The 23,261-nt window shown below is 37.9% G+C and overlaps 1 protein-coding gene across 2 annotated transcripts in view; it reads right to left on the reverse strand.

The window, feature by feature from the left end:
* Positions 1 to 23,261, reverse strand: part of pibf1 (progesterone immunomodulatory binding factor 1) — a 108,243-nt gene that overhangs the window by 83,928 nt on the left and 1,054 nt on the right. For both annotated transcript variants that reach the window (XM_008106908.3, XM_008106909.3), the window contains exons 2-9: positions 21,708 to 22,003; positions 20,475 to 20,575; positions 18,343 to 18,541; positions 15,259 to 15,378; positions 5,158 to 5,291; positions 3,746 to 3,854; positions 2,358 to 2,539; positions 714 to 839 (exon numbers count right to left, since the gene is read on the reverse strand). In XM_008106908.3, coding sequence (XP_008105115.1) covers positions 714 to 839; positions 2,358 to 2,539; positions 3,746 to 3,854; positions 5,158 to 5,291; positions 15,259 to 15,378; positions 18,343 to 18,541; positions 20,475 to 20,575; positions 21,708 to 21,959 — 1,223 coding nt within the window. In that variant the 5' untranslated portion in view covers positions 21,960 to 22,003. The remainder of the gene's footprint in view (positions 1 to 713; positions 840 to 2,357; positions 2,540 to 3,745; positions 3,855 to 5,157; positions 5,292 to 15,258; positions 15,379 to 18,342; positions 18,542 to 20,474; positions 20,576 to 21,707; positions 22,004 to 23,261) is intronic.

Below are 23,261 nucleotides of genomic sequence, written 5' to 3' on the forward strand. Positions count from 1 at the left end.
CTTAGCTAAACCATAAATGTTGGCTACTCTTAATAATATGTGATCAAAGCTTAGTTGAACTTAGCCAGAAAACAAAGCAGTTGCATTTTTATTGTGAAATATGCACTTTTTTGAAAACTGAATTTCTTTTATTGAAATCGCCAGGATATTTGGGTGCATTTTATACCTTGGCAAATTCCTTTTTAAGATAAATGTTCGCCGTACGAACCATTTCCATGTAAAAAGAAAGTAGGACCCCAGGAGTAGAATCTACAAATAAAGTTTTTTCTTTAAGGGATAGCATTAGTACAAGAACCAGAGTCCTGAATCTGTTGGTCATTGTAACAGTGCAAGTTTTCCCCAAATTAACACATGGGAAGAGTGAAGCAGTGCCCCACTGCACCACCCAATGACATACACCTGTGAAGAAATTGAAATTATTGCTAGTGCAACAATAATTGTAGTCTTTAGACCAAGCCATCTGAGTGTTACAATCTTAAGGGGAGTATTTTCCTTCCTGCTACCCAATCACAGATGTAGGCATCATGTGATTGAAGCTCTTTTCCCTCAACCTCATTCCCCCTTTCATCAATTTTTAAAGAGAAAAAACAAGAGTAGAAAAGAAATATGGTGGCTAGAATCTAAACAGGAATGCCTTTTAGATTGCAACATTTTGTTGGAAGATCAATTGTACTCGATATATACCTTTACTTCTAAAATCAATATTTTCCTACCTGTTTTCACGTTCATACATTTCCTTTGTAGCTGTCCGAAGGTGTTCTATTTCCTGGGATGTTTTCTGTCTTATTTGTTCCAATTCATTGTGCAGTTTGTTTTCATACTCTGTTTTATAATGATCTCTTGAAGGCAATGGTTAAAACATAAGGAAAAATCTTTTAATCACCTATTCTACCTTCAATCAACCCTAATAATTTTGCAAAGCAGAAGTGGGAATCCAGTGGGTCTCCAGATGTTAATGGACAGTATTATTCAGCATAATGCACAGTTAGCTGCTGGGAATTGAATATCAAGATTTCAAGGTTCCCAATCATGTTTTACAGGATCAGAACTCTCCTGTCCCCAGTTAAAAGTCTCAACTTCTATTATAAATTCCTTCCTAGTTTTCTACGCCCACTTAATATAGTGTAAGATTACAAGCATGACTAAGAATTTCACAACAAATGAAGTAAAATAAAGGAAATGGAAACAGCTATAATTTTAAACAATTACAAAAATTTAAATACAAGATTGGTTACTGAATTCTCTCCCCCCCCCCCCCCCCCGCCCCGGGATAAAATTATCCTTAACAATTCAGGCAGCCCTCCACATTTGCAGTCGTTAGCAGCACAGAATCCCCAGTGAAAGTAAGAAATAGCAAATGAGTATAGGAGTGTTTTTTCTCTCTCCAAGGAAGCAGTTTTCAAGCAGTTAGTGCCTCTTCCTGAGACCAGTGGAAACACAGTAGCCGTGATCCTCTGGTAAGCCGCCTTCTGAACTCATAGCAGTAAAGTTCAGGAAGCAGCTTCCAAGGGAGGCCCTTCTACTAAAATTGCAGGGTGAAGCAGATCAGCCGCAATGTCCCTGGCAAACCACCTCCTGAATTTGGATCAGCAAAGTTGGGGAAGTGGTTTTCAAGTGGTTTTCTGTCTCACTCCACAACTCTGGAGGAAACAGAGCAACTGCGATCTCCCTGGCAAACCACCTCCCAATATCAAGAGTAGTGAAATTTGGGAAGCGGTTTGCAAAAGAGACAGCAGCTATTCTACCTTGCCTTGAAACTTTGGGAGAGGCAAAACAGCAGCAATCTGTCTGGTAAGACCAGGGAGGGCAGAAGAGCAGCAATGGCCTGCAAATTCCTTCCTAAAATTTATGCAGCAGTTGACTTCCAGAGGTGGTGGCTGAGAAAAACAGTGGTGCTCTGTCCACCCAAAGCCCAAGGCCACAGCGTCCGCATTCAGAAAGCAGCCCCAGAAGTGGCTGGTGGCAGCTGTGGTGGTCACTGGTTTTTTACCCTTGCACAACCGATGGTGGCCATGTAAATGTGCATGAATTTGGAAGACCAACTGTATAGTTCTTTCAAATCCCCTCAGAAATAAATATGACAAGCTTTAATTTCTATGTGTAAATTCTCTGGAAATAATAGGAAAATTATCATCAGAAGTTTCTCATTTCTTTCCATTTATTTAACCATTTTTCTGTATGTAGAAACTCAAACCAGAAGACTGTGAATCAAACTGCAATTATATGGGTCTGTTTACCCCTGTTGAACTGATATTCAACAGGGGTAAACATCATGTTTAGCACAAATAATTTTATTCCAACAACCATTTTATACAATGGCTCAAGACAACATTGAAAGGATAAACTGGCCTATATACCTGGAGGTTACATATTTTTCATACACTTCTTCTCTAGCCCTTTTGGCATCCTCTAGCTGAAACTGAAGCCTTTCAAGACGATCTTCTTCATGAGCACAGCGAACATTAAGTTCCATATTTTGGCGGTTGAGGTAGTCCTTGTCCTTCTGTAGCAAGGTAACTGACTGCTGCAAAGTTGTAACCTTTAAATTGAGAAAAGATGTAGTATTTCCTAGGAGATTGGATATCTTATTTTCCATTATTATTTAACTTGAATGTTATTTAACTTTGAATGTTTGCCTTATATGTGTAATGTGATCCGCCCTGAGTCCCCTTCGGGGTGAGAAGGGCGGAATATAAATACTGTAAATAAATAAATAATAAATAAATAAACTTTAGTTAGTAGTTTTATGAGAGCCAGCATGATCTTGTGGTTCAAATGTTAGCCTAGGATTCTGGAGACATGGGTTCACATTCATGCTTGCCCAAGATCTGAATGATCTTGGTGGGTCACATTTTCTCAGCCTCAGAGGGGGAGGCAAAGACAAATCTTTTGAACACATTTTTGCTAAAGAAGTCCTATTTAGCCTTAGATTCACCGTAAGTCAGAACTTGCACACAACACCCAGTTTTATGCAGAATCCTTTTGTGTACCTCCCAGGGTAGTTTACAAAAACAAAATCAAACTCTATATCTCCACACTTGAGAATCCCAAATTTCATGAGGCATCATATTATTAAATTCATACTCAGCTGGAAAACCATATCCAGAGTATGTCCTACTTTGGGTAAACGTTGAAGCAGCCCCATAGCTGTTATGGCAGTCATAAAGTCATGCCTCAGGTCATTCTGAACACTCAATCTGGGTGTACTCAGCACCAAATCTATGACAGGCTCTGTCAACTCAAGCAGGAAGAATGATGGAAAATAGGACAATGCTAAATCAGCACAATTTATCATCTGTCCAAAATGCTTAATAAAGTTGTAAACATTCCAGTCTGGCACACAAATCCAGACTGACTAACACTATGTGTTACCATGAAGCTTAAATAAAACAGACCATTCTAGGCATATGGCAAAGATCAACTATGGTGTAGTAGTCTGTTGGACTAAGAACTCCAAAAAAGAGGAATGGCTGTGGAAACTCAATGGGTGATGTTGGGCAAATCACACTATCTCAGAGGAAGGCAAAAGCTAATCTCTTGTGAATAAATCTTCTCAAGAAAATCTTATAATAGGTTCACTTTAAGGTCGTCACAAGTTGTAAATTATTTGAAACCACACAACAAATTACAATGGAATATAACTGAAGCTGAAATAAAAAGTTAGGGACTCAAAGAAAGTATTAACACTGCTACTTTGAGTATGCTTGAAATAAAACTTCTGTATAAACTTTAAACATGGTTCTACCTCTTTTGAAAAATCATTCCTTTCTTTGATTAATGCTTTGTGAGACACTTCTAGTATTTCATATTTTCTTTGGAGCTCTGAAAAGTCATGTTCAAATGCATCACGTTCACTGTTGAAACAAAAGCAAATTATGATCAGGACACAGTCTTGTTATGGGCATGATTTGTTAGCTGGTGCAATTATGCCAACCCAGGTAATGGTAGCACTGCAAAATGGATGTGGTCATCATAGCAAGAGAAGACACTGCATAGAAAGTCATCTCAGTCAACAGAGAAAGTGTTGTGCCCAAGTTGCTGGGAAGCTGCTAGAGTTATTTCCCACGGCAATGGAGATGGTTTATCATAGTACACCACACCATGCAGTGCCTTTCAAGCGGCATTATGCCAGTGCAAGGAACAGACCCAACGGAGATCAAATTGAACACCAGTTGGCTTAATTTAGCCTCCATCAAGTACAAAGATTCTTAAACTTTTTCTGATTGCAACATTATAACATAGAAACAATTGGGAACACATCCTGGAAAGTGCTCTGGTTGACACAGTCATTTTTATGTGTGATAATTCCAACCGTTTTTTTGATATATGACATTTACTTTCCTATGTGCATTTTCAAATGCAATTGGGAGGTGGGAAATAGAAAACACAGAATCCCAAAACAAGGAGGGACCTCAAAAATAATCTAGTTCAACCACCTGACAATGCACAAAAGCCATTATTACAGGACCCTTGACAAGTGGCTATCCAGCTTTAAAAGACCCTAGCTGTCGAGAACAATTTCCTTTAATACAGAGCATCTCATACAGTCAGAGAGGGCAGAAAAAAGGTTGTGGAAGTTACAGAGGAGTGTTGAATTGGCAAAAATTATTTGTCCTGCATCTTTTCTGGTAAGATTATTCTGAGAAAACCTCTGCTCAGGAGATGATACGCAAGCAGAAGCAAATCAATCAGGCCATTAAACATTTAATATTTACCAAACCATCCAGATGGTTTATTGTTTAACTTAATTATTCAGTTATCAAACTGATAAGTCAATTAATAAGTGCAAACACTGCAGAAGCCCAAATATAATGGCTTTTGAGTATTTTTTTAAAAAGAGAACAAGTTTGTTTTAACAGAAATGTTCATACTCTCATGCACATCATATTTATTGACATTACTGTCTATTAAAATTTATATTCTGCCTTTTCCCCCAGCATGAAAGCCAAGTAGGCTCAAAACACAGGTTAAAGAAAAAAATTACTAAATATTATTATATTCATTATAATGAAGGGAGTTCAAAAACTATTAAAATGAGCAATCCTTTGCATGAATTGATACAAATTCATGAACAAGTTCCATTGAAAGCACTATGTTTAAAATAATGTAAAGTAAAATCAAAGTTCATGCTAGCATTTTATTTAGTAAAGCACATACCTTTTTACTTTGTCATAATTCTCTTGCCTATAATCACCTTGTTGAATCATTTGCTTTGTATCAGTCAGTTCCAGTGTTAAACGCTGACATCTAACTTCCAGTTCTGAACGACTTCTTCTCTCTGCTTCATAGTTCTGAAAAACACCCATAAAAAATAAAAGGGTAAATGTAAAGGTAAAGGTTTCAGCTGACGTTAAGTCCAGTCACGTCTGACTCTGGGGGTTGGTGCTCATCTCCATTTCTAAGCCCAAGAGCCGGCATTGTCTGTAGACACCTCCAAGGTCATGTGGCCGGCATGACTGCATGGAGCACTGTTACCTTCCCGCCGGAGCGGTACCTATTGATCATCTCACATTGGCATGTTTTCAAACTGCTAGGTTGGCAGAAGCTGGAGCTAACAGTGGGTGCTCATTCCGCTACTGGGATTTGAACCTGCGACCTTTCGGTCTGCAAGTTCAGCAGCTTAGTGGATTAACACACTTCGCCACCAGGGCTCAAAAGGGTAAATGAGACACCAATATTTATGCTGCTCAAAAGTACTTTTACTTGTCTATCATTATACTAAGCCTATTGGCAGTAAATGAATATCTGCTACTGAGAGTGCAACATTCAGGGTAGCACCATTTACAAGAGGTCTGTTTGTCCTATAGAAAGTCAACATTTGGATAACACACTGGATAAATCCAATGCCACATAAATGTAAGTTGCCTGAAATGACAGAACATCCTCTTTCTCCCTGCAGCCTTCTCCTACATTTGCTGTGAGAAACTCCCAATGAGGCATACAGAGAGAAGAGATTCACTCCTTTCTTGTTCTAATGAAGAAAACAGTTATGTGAATGGGAAAAATAACTGGATGTTAACAATTAATTTTTTTTAATTATTCAATCAAGTTATTAGTACTGCTAATAAAGTACTCATACTACTATAGTTGCTTGCCGTTCCTTTACTAGACATTATGGTTATCCACTGCTGGACAGACAATGTGATTCAACCACAAAAATGGTCCAACAGAAATAGTGAGTACTATCAGCCTGATGAAGACTGATTATTCCTGGCCATAAATGTAAACTAAATAACAATGCAATTCCATCTTCATGCCTAAAGGGGCTCTGAGATTGTATTTCTCAAACAGTAGTGACTTGTGCCCCATGATAAAACACCTCTGAAACTGAAGAGGACTTGAAGAAGCCGTTTATGACAAGTTACAGAAGTGAGAATTCCACTCAATACACCCAAGTTTTCAACCACTTCAAAAATGCTATTTAAATCTGAGGCATCCACATGCTCTTCAACCCTAGAAACTAGGTTCAAAATTCAGTAAAAGAAGCCTCAGGCAACCACCCTGCTTTCAACCTGGAGAAAGAAGTGGTGTATTAAAAAAACATCTTCTTCTTAAGTACCAACAAAAACAGGCATTCCTTTGCAAAACCTTGGCACATGCTATATTTTCAAGGTGTATCTTAAGAATGTTTTATTTTTGTAAAATATGCAAAAATGCAGTGTATATATATATATACACACACACACACACACACACACACACACACACACACATACACATGAAAGCCATTCATTTGTAAATACATATAAAATAAAAATGTGCTATCAGAGATTTGATGAATACTTGGTAAGCAACTCGCTATCACACACCAAGAGAATTTTCATATTCCTGTACTCACCAGCAACTTTTAAGAAAACCAAGATTACATAACATAAAGGCATAGAGATCAGACCCTGTAGCACAGGCATGGGAAAACTTGGGCGCTCCAGGCGTTTTGGACTTCAACTCCCACAATTCGGAATTGTGGGAGTTGAAGTCCAAAACACCTGGAGGGACAAGGTTTGCCCATGCCTGCTGTAGCAGGTCCAGAAACAAATGCCACCACCACCCCTAATCTGGCAACACTATTGCAAGCCTCATTAGGGGCCTATTGACCCGCTTGACTTCCAACATGATATATGCCTCAGTCTGTCATCAATGCCCTTCTGCATTTCATACAGGACAAATAGTATTTACACAAAACAATAAATCCAACAAATCTGACATCAGAAGATACAATATTCTAAAATATTCTAAGTCTCACCGCAATGGCTACCATTAAACAAAAGAATTTCAAATGGAAATGACAACATAAAACCTTTCAATTCATTAGGATGTTCAATTCTATCTCCAGTGGTTTACATTGGGATAGGAAGTTATCAGCATAATAATCTGTTAATCGGTTTATCAACATCTGAATATCTGTATTATCACTAACAGCTGTTTTTCGTTCATGGTCACTGCTAACTTGTATCACTCTGTACCTTTCTGCCCCTCCTTTCTTTCTGATATCAGTTTATAGCCCACTGTCCTACTCTAACCAATATCTGATGAACTAAATTGGAGTATACTCAACAAAAGCTGTCATTCTATCTATTGGGCTAGTACCATCTTCAAAGAGTGAAAAGGCAGGTTCATGCCATGACAAATGTGTTAATAAGTACATTTTTATAATATACTATATGAAAAAAAACCCTTTTCATTGATTCTGTTTTATCAAATAGGTGCACAAAGATATTTAAGTGAGGAATAAATATAGGGTTCATTATAGCACAAAAATCTTCATCAAAAGTCAGAAAATGTGTAAAAAACAACAACAATGAAGCGCTTAGAGTGCTTAACGCAAGTACTGAAAACTCAATTTTCTAGACCTGCAAAGTCGTGACTTGCACACTGTCTACTTAATTTCAATATAAACAAAAAAAAAAACAAGTGAGATTGTGATACTATTTTATAGTTCTGCCTTTCTGCTAGACTCTTATCATAACTAGTTGCTATCAAGTTTCAGAACAAGATCCTGCAACACTGTTGATGTAGCCAAATGCTATTAAGATACCCCATGAGTATTCTCTAGTCACAATACTTTGAATCTGTTCCTAAAGACATCAACAACCAATCACTCGCATTCCGGGTTTTAAAGGACAGAGACTATTTCTGAGTCGCTTCGAGCTTTCCCATCTGTCAGTGTTCCACTTCCAGCAGCAGCTGTCCACGATGTAAAGTGTACCTCTGAAAAAGTCACACTTAGCAGACAGCTAGAATACGTCTCATGTTTATAGCAGAAGACACTCAAACATGTTTCTCAGAATCACAGACAGGAAGCAGAGTCAGAAGGAATAAGATACATGCAAACCTTTTTTCAGATAAAGATTATTGTAAAGATTTACATCAGCGTTTCTCTGGTGGTACATGACATTCCCTAAAATCTAGCACTGAGCTTTCCACTCCAGAATATTGTAGAATCAGAGCAAAAACTAGTAAGAGAAGTGCATTAACTGCACCTTCTACTTCTCCTTTTAGTCTACAGTCTGCTAAAGAGCTAATATTATATTTTTCTTGGTGCTTTCATTTATTTCCTTTCAAAAATGTTCTATTTATGGGACCTTGTTAACATTTTTGGTGACATCTGGCACTTTAAAATGTATTGTGCTTCATTTGAATCATTCAGAGCCATATCCCTACCATCTTCACAATCTCAACTAATCCCTGTACTACTGGCAAGATTGTTTAATGCTATGTTCTCTGCACATATTACAAGCTCAATGAACATGCTATATTTTCATTTATTATGCTTCTTGCATGCTAAATCGCATACTATGATTAGTTCACATATCCTATACATTCTCACTGCATGTAGGGCCTTTAAGGATGGGGTGGATTACTGACACACTAACAAATCTTTGAACATTTGCCAGCCCTAAGCATTTTTTAAACAAAATAGATTTCACCAATCACCCTTAAAACAATGTACAGTCAATTTCCATCTGTTCACATATGCAAATCATTAGTAAAACAGGTGGATTTATAGGCCTTTGAAACTTGTTTTTATACTTCTTTTGTCTTTCATTTACATAGGAAATTGGCCAGCCATAACAAGTTTAATAATTGTGATCACTTTGCAATATTTGTGAAATTCTGAAGTCCTCTAGAAAAATTAAGACAGATAAAGAGTTCTTGGCTCAGTGAAAAAACACCTGCTTCAGGGAGTAACAAGTTAAAATCTTCAGGAAATGAGCGTGAGGCTTGTATATCAGTTTTAGTAGATATCTATTTAAAATGTTTAGGTTGTTATATTGTAGATAAAGTTGTGCTAGCAGCTGCAATTTAGTGTTAGATATAATAAAAATCATTTTTATGGTAGTTATTTCTGTTTTGTTTTTCCTTGCATTCTTAATTTTGTCTTTTCTTGTTTTGTAAATCTGCATTTTTATAGTTGTATGTTTGAATAAAAACTTTTTTTAAAATGTGAAGTATATATAAAGCCTGTTACTTTCTTTCTGTCCCATCAATGATAAAACAGAATACATGGTGTATTAGTTGATGTAATATTATATGTCAAAAATAATGTTGAAAATTATAACCTTTTATATAATCAGATGGGGAAAATCTTATGAAACAGCTTATTTGGATGTGACAGAAGAACATAAGGGAAGATCTAACCTGCATGATATCAACCTAAAAATGAGTATTAGGAACCGATTCCCAGCTCAGATGTGCAAACTCTTCTTTTAGGTACTTTCTGGATAAGAGATAATTTTGTTCTAGGTTAGCTATACATTATGGTGAAGTGGTTTATCAACAATAAAAACTGTGTTACAGTAGAGTCTCACTTATCCAACACTCGCTTATCCAACGTTCTGGATTATCCAACGCATTTTTGTAGTCAATGTTTTCAATATATCGTGATATTTTGGTGCTAAATTTGTAAATACAGTAATTACAACATAACATTACTGCATATTGAACTACTTTTTCTGTCAAATTTATTGTATAACATGATGTTTTGGTGCTTAATTTGTAAAATCATAACCTATTTTGATGTTTAATAGGCTTTTTCTTAATCTCTCCTCATTATCCAACATATTTGCTTATCCAACGTTCTGCCGGCCCGTTTATGTTGGATAAGTGAGACTCTACTGTATTTTGAAATTCTCTATTGCCCCATTTTCACATTTAGTTAGTATCCAAAGTTTTGCCTAAATCACTCCAATATTATGGTAATAATGGATACAGGATTGATAAAGAATATATAATACATTGCTTAAATATTTTTTTTAAAAAAATAAGCAAAACACAAAACTGGCAATACAAATAACTCTCACTATCATCAGTTTCAGTGACCAGAAATAATTATTCCCAGTTCAACCAACTTAAGTCTTATGCTGAATTTTTAGTCACTCATGAGATATGACAAGTGTGAAAGAGTCTATTGAAGACATGAGCATTGTGCTAACTTGTATTAACTTTATGAACGTTTAATGTAAGTTATAGCATTTTCTTTCCCAAAACAGGTCAGCAAAATATAGAAAGTAACATGACAATCACTTCGAATAATAATAGCAATATTCTTATGACATTTGCAACAATAATAGGTATTCCACTATTGGTAAGAATGAGAAAAAAGAGATTATTTCCAAACCTGTTGTGAATGAGTCTTCTGAGGCTGTGTGTCAGGACCCAGGCTGCAGAACACCAATAACCATGCGCAGAGGCCAGACTCTATCTAATATCTTTATTAAAGAAATATATAAAAACAATAAAAACAAGTGAAGAATATAGTTCAGAAGCAGACCTTTCAGATGAGGTCAAATATAGTCCAGAAATGTATTGTCCAATATAAGATATTAGAGTTCAAAGTTTTAATCCACTTGACCGAAACACACACTTTGCCAAGCAATAGTTTGGGGAAATAACAGAGTCTTTATAGTCCAATGAAGCTTGACAACAAGGCTGGAATTAAACTTGATTCTTGACTTGATCCAAGACTTGAAACGAGGCAAACATGAAGCATGAAACAAAGTCCGTGGCAAAACGTGAAACAAGGCAAGGCTTGAAACTTGATCCGGGAAGCAAGGAACTGGGATTACGAAGTCCACACACGATCTCTCTCCTCAAGCTGATCAATTGACTCCGCAAAGTTCCCCTTGCGACAAACACCTATATTGGGTCTCGTTTTCCCGCCAACAAAACACTTTCCCTAGAGATGCATGACTCCTTAGAATTTCCCAAGGGAAGCAGACCTAATCAGCTAGTTGTTTGGCAGCGATTCTCAGGCTCCGGCGATTAGCCTCTCTGACTCCTCTATCTCTAGTATAATTGTCCCTCCGGGAAAACGGGGGGGGGAGTTCTGCCCAAGGCCTGTTTGGCTGAAATCTGGAGGGCAAACATCCTCCAGGTGGAGAGGCTCCGGCTCTGGCTGAACCGGCGAAAATCCCATGTTTTCCTCTTCGTCTGCCACAATAGTACTAGGAACAGGACTACAAGGCCCATGAGTCATCACACTGTGAGTGATAATGGTAGGATCAGGAGGGGAAGGAAGAATCCTCACGAGGAGGGCTCTCTGGAAGATTTACATAGGAAGAAAGTCATGGAGATAGATGAGGAATCCTCAGATGAGGATTCATTTGGGGAGTTGGAAGGGAATCCTGAGGTGGAAATGACTGTTGAGGACCCGGTGGTGGCGGAAGGGGTTGGCACTGACTGAGCATGGGCTCCGGAGGATCTTGGGGAGGAAACTGAGCCCATGGATGCTGAGGACGCTGGAGAGGCTTGGGTTTCTTCAGAAGCAGACCCCACATGGTCTGCCTGGAGGAATGAGGGCGATTCCGCAGGTGTGGACAGGGTTGGGCATAGGCAGAGTGATTTTGACTCTGATGAGGAACTTGGGACGCCTGATCCTAAGGCGTTGGCTGTTTGGAGCTCGGATTCTGATGAGGAGCTTGGGACACCTGATCCTAAGGAGTTGGTTGTTTGGACGCCCAAGGAAACCTAAATAAATTGGGGGGGGGGGGTTGCCATTGTCCCTTGCGTGTGGCAAGGTGTTGTTGGGCACCATTGGGTTTCCTATATTTGACTCCGAAGACTGGTTTGGGACTTTGCAACCGATGTAAGTTTAATCCGGGTTATTCTACGACGGAGGGCTGGAACTGTGTGAGTTTTCTGTGTGGACTGCATTGTTATTACTATTTTGCATTAGCTGCTGCTTGCCTCCGTTGTCTTGGCTCTTTGTGTTATCCCGCAACGTGGACCTCGCTGTGACGACTTCATCCTTTGGACCTTGGACCGGAACTTGACCTGGCATATCTCTTCGCTCTTAAACTCGGCTTCGCATCATTTCAGTGTTCGTGGCTGACTTCTGTTGCTGACCGCTGGCTTCACCTTCGACTCAGATGCTGTTCTCCAATCCTGACTCCGGACCGGTTTGACTTCGCTACGACGTTTTGTTCCCCTGACATCTGGCTTGGCTTTTGACTCCGCAGCGGCTTGCCGCTATTGCCTCAGCGTTTTCCAGCATTGTTTGCCTGCACCGCTTTTGGCGAAGAACTTTAGCCTGGTTTGGGCTTTCTCTTTAGTTTTGGGCTTTTTGCTGTACTTTTGGGTTTTGGGGAGGTTTGTGCCTTTGGGAATTCTTGCCCTTGTTTGTTTTGCTGTTTTGACCTTGCCTTGCAATTTTGAGCTGTTTTCAAGCACTTTGGTTTAATCCGGATTATATCCCCGGATAATCCGGATTATATTCCAGTTAGCGTTTTTTGAGGTTTCTTGCTTTGAACTGTTTAATCACACTGAAGTTAAAGTGTTGTGAGCTCTCTGGACTTTGTGCTGAGCTTTTTGAGTTATTTTTGAATAAACTATATTTATCTTACTGGCTGGCGTCTGACCTTTGACAAAACCTATAGTTTAATTCATGAAGCAGCCAATATTTTTCTAAGGGGGGGTGTTGCAAAAATAAACCTAATTTGTATTAGAAAACATAGGCATTTTCTTTTTCAGGAGATGGACAGAAATCAAGATGTTCAATGAGGAGCAGAGATAACTAAATTTTAGATTCGACAATATAAAGTTGGGTATCTAAGGAAGGTTATTCAGTTTAGCAAGTTTTGTTACAACAAAATACGTGCAGGAAAGTAAACAACTTTCACAGTGAATGAATTGGAGAGCAACTTCATTAGTATTCTTGATGGTACTACTTAAAATCTGGAACTTTTGCCAGAAACATACCTAAACATTTCCAGCATTATATGAAATACTATTTTTCTTATCCCTAAAGATCAAGCATAGGTTCTAGAGGCAAGATACAATCCTGCCATTTCTGAATAAATACTGACATCAAGTGGTAAGAAAAAACACAGGTTCACATTTAGTCATATCTGCAACCATGTCTAAAGGCATTTCATTTATTAAAGACTTCCTGTAGATGTAGATCTGATGGCTGAAACATATTCTGAGTGTTATTGGCTGTACACACTCTTAGTAGTATCTTGGCACACAGAAATGTGCATGCTCTATTGTGATTAATGTTAAGACCATCACGCATAAATTCAAATATAGCTCTTGAAATAATGGCTGAAATAAAGGGGTGTCAAATTGTAATGCTCATGAAATCAGGAGATATTGGTCTTGATATGAAAGGGACTTGAGTGACCTTAAATTTAACTAGATGTCCTACTCTCACTGTATTGTTATGTTTGTTTTTTACAACTTTATTCCAGTTTTAGGAAGAGAGGAAGCTCATTATGACTTGGCAATGAAGTATGTGTCTTTTTCTTTCCTTGAACATCTCTCTCTCTCTCTCTCTCTCTCTCACACACACACACACACACACACACACACACACATTCATTCATTTGAGGATGTTTTAAAATGAGAAGATGATCTATGAAATCAGCATCAACAGTAGTAAAATAATTTGGATTACCTACAATTGGAAAAAAAAAACTCTGATGTGAAGCCACCAACATTAGGAAAGGGGATAAACTGTTAAAAAACCTGCACACGCACACCTATTTGCCTGAAGCTAGCACCGGGGGCACTCAAAATCCAGTGGCTTCACTGTTCAGTTCTGTAATACATTCACATCTCCTTCAGTTTCATGGATAACCTCCTCCTGCAAAACATTTTGTCAGCCCTTTCTAAGTTTGTAATTATTGTCAACTAAAATGGGCAGCTTCCCAGCTAGACTTGTAGTAACTAACATGTTATAGGATAAATCTGGGACATTAAAACAGAAGCTCTATGCCCACTTGCATATAAATCCTATTGCTATTCTCAGCTAAAGGAGAAAAATCGAATCAAATGGATTTATCCATATGTTGACTTATTATTCAACAACTCAGGGCCTGTCTACACAGGGGCTAAATTCCCAGCTTCGCTATAAAATAGCCTGTACCCATTCAATTCTTGTGAGTGCTACATGCATCCATAATAATCTGAAATCAATTTGTTAGTAGGTCACACACTTTCCTCACCAGAAGTCAATCTGGAGCAAAAGGATTTTTAAAAAATACTAAACCTATCAACCAACAGCCTTTCTGTTGTACTTTAGGCATACAAACTACCTTGTACTCTGATTTGATGTTTCCTCCATTCAATCCCACGCCCCTCTTTGTGTCTCAATCAATAAGCGAAGGAACTTTAAATATCTCCCCAGACAGTCCTGAGGAGGAGAAGGAAAAACAGTATTTCCCTTTCTATTCTAAATCTTTAATTAAGCCACATTACTTTTCCTGAGTAACCCTGCAAGAAGAAAAGGGAAACATAGGATGGAGGTAGAAATGAGGGGAGCTCTGTCTGAAACTTTTTTTAGTTCAGGTATTACAATGTCAGGGTATTACAATGTCTGAAGGAACAGCACCATTTCAGAAGCCCTGTAAGTCTTTTGCCATTTGAATAAGCAGATTTGATTGCATTTGCAGCCCTAAAAATACCACAATAATAATCTAATCATTAAAGTGGGGTCACAGTAGCCAAATCTCCTTTTTGTATAAAGGGACCCAGCTGCTGTCCTGGCTACAGCATCCAGATAGCCCACAAGGAAGAAGAGCATTCCCAAGTTATGAATCTGGTTCATTAGAGAAAATATATTCCAATACAAAACAGGTTGTGATCTCACACCTAGACTAGCTTGTCTGTTAGCCAAAACAATTTGTCTTTTCTGGATTCAGCATTGACCTGTTCACAGACAATCTCTCAATACGTTCCAAACAGCAATTCAGAATTTTTTTAGCATCTTAGAATAGGTTGTTTAATTTCCATTTTGAGAGAGCATTTTGACATACAAACCTCCGTCAAGTGTTGCAGCTGAGATTTGTAATCATCCAGTTCTGCAAATGCCGCTTCCTTCTTCACCTGAAGTTCATTTAGCTCATTTTTTAAAGGATGCATTGCTTCATAGAATATAATCTAGAAACCACAAGACAAATACATGCTGTTATTATTAACCATTGTACTACTTACTACAATGTGGTCTGAGCCCTGCCACATGCACAATGAAGAACCTTCTCACAGCAACACCAGAGGCACTCTAAATGACCAGCTTCTGGTCAAAGGAAATCTAGTACATTGCCAAGTTTTGTGTGTTTTTTAAAATACATTATAACTGTATTTATATCAATTCACTTCTGACATGATAAATAAATAAAATTACTATCCAAAGTAAGTGAATGAATTATAAACATTTTATATATTTCTCGTCCTCACCTTAACTTCTTTTCTTATTATGATTTTGATTGTGAAAACTTTTCAGGCTGGGGCATATTCTTTAAAATTCAGCATAAAGAACTTGAAAATAAGTGCTGGGGAATAAGAAGCAGACAGTTTTAACTTTGTAAAGTGTCACATTCTCTTAGGCCTCTTCCACACAGCTGTATAAATTCAGCTCAGATAATCCAGTTCAAAGCAGATATTGTGGATAATCTGCTTTGATGTTCTGGGTTGTATGGTTGTGTGGAAGGGCCCTTAGTAGTAATTTCGGAAGGATTTAAGTGCCACCTCTTCTTCTCTATTTCTGCCATCCACTTTTCTCTTTTCTGCCAGTCCATTCTCTCTCACTTTCCCCTTTCCTTTCCAAGCATACTACCATGGAAGATACAATTTATTAGTGGTGTGAACTAATCATTTTCATAGGTCTTTTGATATCAGGGCAAAAAACCATGGGATGTTCATTCTGATACTATACAATATAAACTACAGAAAAGGAGATTCCACCTGAACATTAGGATGAACTTCCTCACTGTGAGAGCTTTTCAGCAGTGGAACTCTCTGACCCAAAGTGTAGTGGAGGCTTCTTCTTTGGAGGCTTTTAAGCAGAGGCTGGATGGCCATCTGTCAGGGGGGATTTGAATGCAATTTTCCTGCTTCTTGGCAGGTGGTTGGCCTGGATGACCCACAAGGTCTCCTCCAACTCTATGATTCTGTGATAATCCCTGTATCTGTAGATGATACATTCCAAGGTCTATCCTTGGACACCTGAAACTGTGGATAATAAAAAAAACCTTGTTTTTACTAGGCATGGGCGAATTTATTGGAATCGTCGTTAATCATAATAAAATCGTATCTATTTTGGGTTCTGAGGTGGTTTGACGCTTCGAATTTAACCTTCCAGTTCGAAGCGTTGGCGCCCATGCCTCGGAATACCTTTGGATAACATTTGGATATATGAGAAAGTGTTTTAATTCAACGAATCTCCTGGCTAGCATTGGGGTTTAGGAGCCCCATAGAAACCAAGCCTGGAGCATTTTCTCTCCTGGCTACCCAGGAGAGAAAACCCCCTTCTCTTCCTGGTTGGTTTCTATGGGGCTCTTAAGCCCGCTGCTATCCAGGAGAGAAATCCCCCTTCCCTTACTGGTTGGTTTCTATGGGGCTCTTAAGCCCGCTGCTATCTAGGAAAGAAATCTCCCTTCCCTTCCTGGTTGGTTTCTATGGGACTGTTAAGTTCGCTGCTATCCAGGAGAGAAATCCCCCTTCCCTTCCTGGTTGGTTTCTATGGGGCTCTTAAGCATGGTGTAGTGTAGTGGTTTGAGAGCTGGACTACAATTGTGGCTTGATTCCCCACTCAGCCATGGAAACTCACTGAGTGATCTTGGGCAAGTCACACACTCTCAGCCCCAGAAAACCCAATGAAATTAGGAAATAACACTTTCAAACCAGAAACTGATTTCCTTATTCAGAGGCTGATGGCCATCTGTCAGGAGTGATTTGATGGTGTGCTATGATTTCTGTTCCTTGTTGATAAATGTCATTTCCTAATTGGTTCTGTCATAAAAACATGGCAAAACTTTATTACACTATCAAAACTTTGTCTATGCGCAAGGGACATCGTCCTATAAAAAATAGTACATTATGGTTTGTTGAGTCTCTGTCCACAAATTTAACAAAGTTTCAGCCACAAAAACAAAGTTTCTGAAGTAGAACAACAACTTTCAAAGTAAAGACAATTCAATGAAACAGGAAATAAGACTTCCAAACCAGGAACAGATTTTTGTTATTATTAAAAAATGTTTTTTTAATAAAAACTTTGAAAATTTGTCAAAAATCTGAGTATAAGTCAAACATTATTAGATTTGGTGAGCTAACAGTGGTAAGTGTGTTCTACCACTATAGCAAATTTCATTTGGATAGCTCAAAAAATGAGGGAAAGAGAAGCCCCTCAATTTTCCCAACTGACAATAATGTTTTCCTTCATGCACATGCGCATCCGCCATTAACGAGGTACATATGAATATTCCAAATTTTCGTAAAGTTTAGACATTTTTGCTTCAAAATTCGGAAATGACTTTAGAAACGAAGCACCAGCACCCCCTATTTTCGAAGCGAGTATTGAACCATTTTTTTCATGGATCGCACATGCCTAGTTTTTATTATAATTGTACAGGAAGCATATCCTGGAACTGACCTGGAGAGGCCCACAAGCATTTCTGAAGGGAAATATATTTTGGAACATAAGTGAAACAGTGGATATCAAATCTGTGAAGTGTTCAATAATTTCATAAAACAAAAATCCATAAATCTTACAATACATTAAGATTATTAGATTGATATTTTGCAAGTTAGCTACAAATTGGTAGAATTTTGAATACCGTATTAGGCACAAATTACACAAAGCTTATTCTCTTATATGATTGCAGACAGTTAGGCTAGCATTTAAAGATATACTTTAGTTTGAACCAACTGTTCCATACATCTTATGGCCCCAGAAAACTGAAAAACTCACCAATGTTAATATAAGTTTACTACACAGGCAATTTTGCTTCATTGATACATTTTAATGTCTTACTTCCCGCAGTCATAGTGAGCCCTCTAGCTGACAGACTGACACTTGTGATATTTCATTGAACAATTCATTGCATTATGAACTTGTGTACTTACAGACACACATTCTGGAATAGAAAGTTCATCTTCTGGGAGAGATTTTAGTTTTGTATAGTTTTCCTCAGTTATTTCAAGGTCACGCAAACTGCGGCGAATGTCTCCAGACTTCTCTCTTAACTGGTGATTGTTCTTTTCTAGTTGCTTCTGCCGCAATAAGATGGTTTCCATTTCTTGCTTCATTAACTCTTGGTGTTTACTATGTGAACAGTTAAGAATATTTGCGACTTAGAAGAAATTCAGTATAAAAGCATATTAATTTTAATTCTTTTGAGTTCAGTGCTTTTGATACTGTAACCATGAATCCCCCAAAATTAGTACATCTAACAATATTAAAATGTTAGTTTTGCTTCTTTATTAGTAGTTTGTACAACATGAACATCATTATTTCATTCTTGAAAAGTTTGCCTGTAGTGGAAAAATAAGTGCAGACACCGTGTTCTAATCAAGGCTGGTGCTTCTTCACACAAAGAGCTTGTTTTTATAGAGTGCATCATTTTGGTAAATGCAGATGTACATAGTACTACATTTTTTACTACATCAGCATCAGCAGAGTCACACATATTTCAATTTTTCCTTTAGCTATTCCGTATAATCTGAAACCTAAATTCTAATGTTTGTATCATTAACCAGTCCAAGAGAAATATTGTTTCATATAGTCTGGGTTCCTTTTCAAGTCAATCAAGGTTACTGAGACTCCATGTCACCTGAAATCACCCAGACTACTGTACAGTGAAATCTTATGCATACTGACTCTGAAACAATTCTCCCTATTTCATGGACAGTGCATACATAATTGCAAGCATTTACAGGATTCAGAGAAATGGTTCAAAAAATGCCAATAACCTAGAATTACGGGCACATGTTTTCTTTTCTCTATTACTACTACCCGACAGAGTAAATATTTTTCTTTTCTTGGTTTAAAACAAATAATTATTTCTTTATCTGGGTGATGGTTGATCATTTAATTTAAAACCATAATAGAAAACTATAATTTTCTCATATCAGGAAAATAGGGGTGGGGGTGGGTGGGAATCTCCAGCTGTGAGGGATAACCACATGGCTTGATGATCCTGTTAGGCTATTCTGTTTAGTAACTGTGTGTAGTTCTAGGCTTCCACTTAAGACACACAGTAACTGCTGATATATAAGCTTTACTTTACAGTTTATCTATTAGTAAGGAAGCAAAACCAAGCTCTAATAGCATGTAAACCTGCATTGGTAGTAAATGATGCAGCAGACGGTATGCAGCAGAAAAAAGCATTCCAGCCCTTTCTGTGATGGAGTGCAGCATCCCTTCATAGCCAGTGGTAGAACTAGGTCCCTAAAAAACTAAACACAGACTCTACTGCCACCTGGAGGCAGTGTAGTGGTTTGGGCATTGGACGAGAACCTGGAGAACAGTTTTCAAATTTCCACTTTGCCATGGAAACCCTTTGGGTGACCTTGGGCAAATCACTCTCTCTCAGCTTCAAAGGAAGGCATGGGCAAAACGCCTCTGAACAAATCTGACATAGACATTTCCACAACAGAATCACCCTTGGGGTGCTATAAGTCAGAAGCAGTTTGAAAGCACACAACAACAAATTGCTTCCTGGTACTTCAAGTCCCCATGGCTGTCTGTGGGACCATGGACTGGGATGCACCTCAGCAAGGGTGATGGAAGATGGGCTCTCTAGGGTTATATAGTGCAAAGGTAAATAAAGAAATGCAAAGCTTCCCATAGTTATAAAAACTGTGCAAGCGGATTAGTAAGAGTAGAAAATTTACTGCCCCCAATCTGTTCCCAGTTTTTCTATTTTTTTGCAATCTCAAACCATCAGGCTTATGCAAAATGCATATAACAAGATCACTAATACAAATTAATGCCTCAGTCCCAATGGAGAATGGGAAACCTTTGTCCTTGATGACAATAAGAATTCTAAAACCCATCTACTTGGTGACAAAGGTCCAACTCACTAAACAGATCCATTCACATAAATTAACCATGGTTTGGCATTACATTTGTCACATCTTGAAGATCTAAAATGTAAATACATAGCAACAATAATACCAACAATGCAAAACTTGCAAAAGAGATTGACAGAAAACTATGATTTACAGAATATATTCATTCTTTTTTTTTTTCATACCGAGCATCTTCTTGCTGTAGTGCCAATTGGTTATCTAGTCGTAAAGACAGTAGCTGCTTCTCATGGAGAGCATCGTTAAGTTTCTCTTCCAATTCTTCAATCTAAAGCACGTCATTAAATAGTAACAAAACAGATTATTATTTAAAGTACATCAAAATTAATTTTGTCATGAGATTTCAGATTACCAAATTGAAAAATAGGATATTTGCAAGCTTGATTATAATATTAGTTAGATATCAAACATCTTCACCCAATCAATCACTTCTTTCAGACTGGACAGTGTCCATTCTCATGCATTTCAAGCCATTCACACTTGAGTAGAATTGCTGAATAAATGAAATCTACATATTATATACACTCATGTACAAATCTAGAAATGTTAGTCAAAATATCAACCCCAAAATTCTGAGTCGACTTATCCACAGGTCAGTGTGAGTACTGCATCTTAACTCTTTTCAGAAAAGGAACCCCCCTTCTTTGAATAGAGTGGTGAAAGGCATAAGTTTAGTCATAAAAGTAGCACCAATTCTCTCTACTTTATCGACCATGGTGCTGTTTCTGGCTTTATTAAATACCTGGATGGGGAAATACTGGCAGCAGAAAGAATCAGCTGGCTCCATGAGTCAACATTAGTGCTTTTCTTCTCTATGGAGGGATCCTTGAATTATTCACAGATCATATCAAAATCCATAATTTTCGCCCCAAAACTTATCCTCTGCTTATACATGAATATAGTAATAATAATAATAATAATTTTATTTTCCCCCGCCTCTTCTCATGGCTGGAGGCAGGTTACAAAACAGCTAAAATGCATAAACATATACACAGTTACTGCTAAGTTCTTAATAATTTAATGGAATTAATCTCGTTTGAACAAACAAATGCACTGAGTTTTCAGTAATCCCATGCATGCAAAAATGCAATTATCATTTCAAAATCCCCTTTTGCTGTTGTTTGTATTCAAAACAGCAAATATTGTGGATATTCTAGCTGGGAAGACACTTATCTTGTTACATGCCATGCATTTATTTTGATATTCCACAAAATGAGTTATCATATAGTTTTTGTCTACAGGAAAAAATTAAATCGATAAATAATATATTGGAAGAGTGACAAGAGGTTGATTTCCTATATTTGATTTAACAATAACTTCTAAATATAGACACCAATATTAACTTTGACACTTACAACTCTAAAATACGTGAATGTGCACATACAAAAAGTAGCTCTTACTTTTGTCAGGTATTCCACCTTCAAGTTGTCTAACATCAAGTTCTTCTGGGAAAGTTCTATTTTCAATAACTGAAGATTATGAAGCAGCTCTTTCCGCTCAATAAGCTGTCTAGTGATTTTGACAGAACCTTCCCGGTCTTCTGAGGAAGAAATATCATCTGTGGGTACTGTAGTCTCCAAACTAATATCTTCTGATTCCAAAGAGCTGGACACATTAACTTTTTTAGACTCTTTGGATCCTTTCCGTGACATTTTCCCAGCAACAGGTAAAGATTTCCTGCTAACAGTTCAGGAACCTGAAAAGTTTTTTAAAAAAACAAAACTGATGAAGTGCAGAAAAGTGAAGTAACAATAAGCAAAAGTTTCTGTAGATTTAATTTGCCTTGTATAACACCAGAGACATTGCGTAGCTATGCAAAACCATGGTGTGATTACCAAAACTGCCCAACTCAAACCATGCATTTGCTGCCAACCAAAAATTGCAAGATAGCATAACATAATCGATAGTATCAGATACATGCTCCATGCAGAAACTTCTCAGTTTGCTTGTTAATGCTTTAACACATTAAGAGACACATCACACTTGAGCATCTACTTCAATCTACTTTAAATACTATGACTGCCTCCTGCAGAATTCTGGGGTTTGTAGTTTAGTGAGGCCTAGGGCTTCTTTGGATGAGCAGTTTTAAGTCTTTGTCGAAGGCTTTCATGGCCCAGAATCACTGGGTTGCTGTGAGTTTCCTGACCATGTTCAGGAATCATTCTCTTCTGACATTTCACCTACATCTATGGCAAGTATCCTCAGAGGTTGTGAGGTCTGTTAGGAACTAGGCAAGTGGGGTTATAGATATCTGAGGAATGTTCAGGGTGGGAGAAAGAACTCTTGTCTGCCTGAGGCAAGTGTGAATGTTGCAACTGATCTGCTTGATCAGCACTGAAGAGCACTGCAGCTTCAAAGCCTGCCTGCTTCCTGCCTGGGGAAATCCTTTCTTAGGAGGCATTAGTGGCTCTGATTGTTTCTTGTCTGGAATTCTCTTGTCTTCTTTATTTACTGTCCCAATTTTAGAGGGTTTTTTTTAATACTGATAGCCAGATTTTGGTTATTTTGTTCAGTAAGGAGAAAATACTTCTGGAGCATGGCCATACAGCCCGAAAAAATCACAGCAACCCAGTTTTAAGCCTCCCCCCTAATCTAAAACTCCAGAATTCTGCAGGAGGCAGTCACAGCATTTAAAGTGAACTGAAGTGGAAAAATGCTCAAGTGTGATGAGGCTCTAAGTCAAACATCTTCACTGCTGAAATTTCTGGACTGCAAGTTGTATGCCTTTTAAAGATTAAATCCAAGCATAATAATTAGTAATTCTTATTTTTTAAAAGCAGCTTGTTTGTTTCATTAAAGAACTTTTGCAAACAATCTCAGTTAAACAAACAAGTCTTTGGTCTTGAGTTCATAAATGGCCAAAAATTATGTTGTTGAAGGCTTTCATGGCCGGAATCACTGGTTTGCTGTGAGGTTTCCAGGCTGTATGGCCATGTTCCAGAAGCATTCTCTCG

This window comes from Anolis carolinensis, chromosome 3 (genome assembly GCF_035594765.1).
Source record: "Anolis carolinensis isolate JA03-04 chromosome 3, rAnoCar3.1.pri, whole genome shotgun sequence".
Lineage (NCBI taxonomy): Eukaryota > Metazoa > Chordata > Lepidosauria > Squamata > Dactyloidae > Anolis > Anolis carolinensis.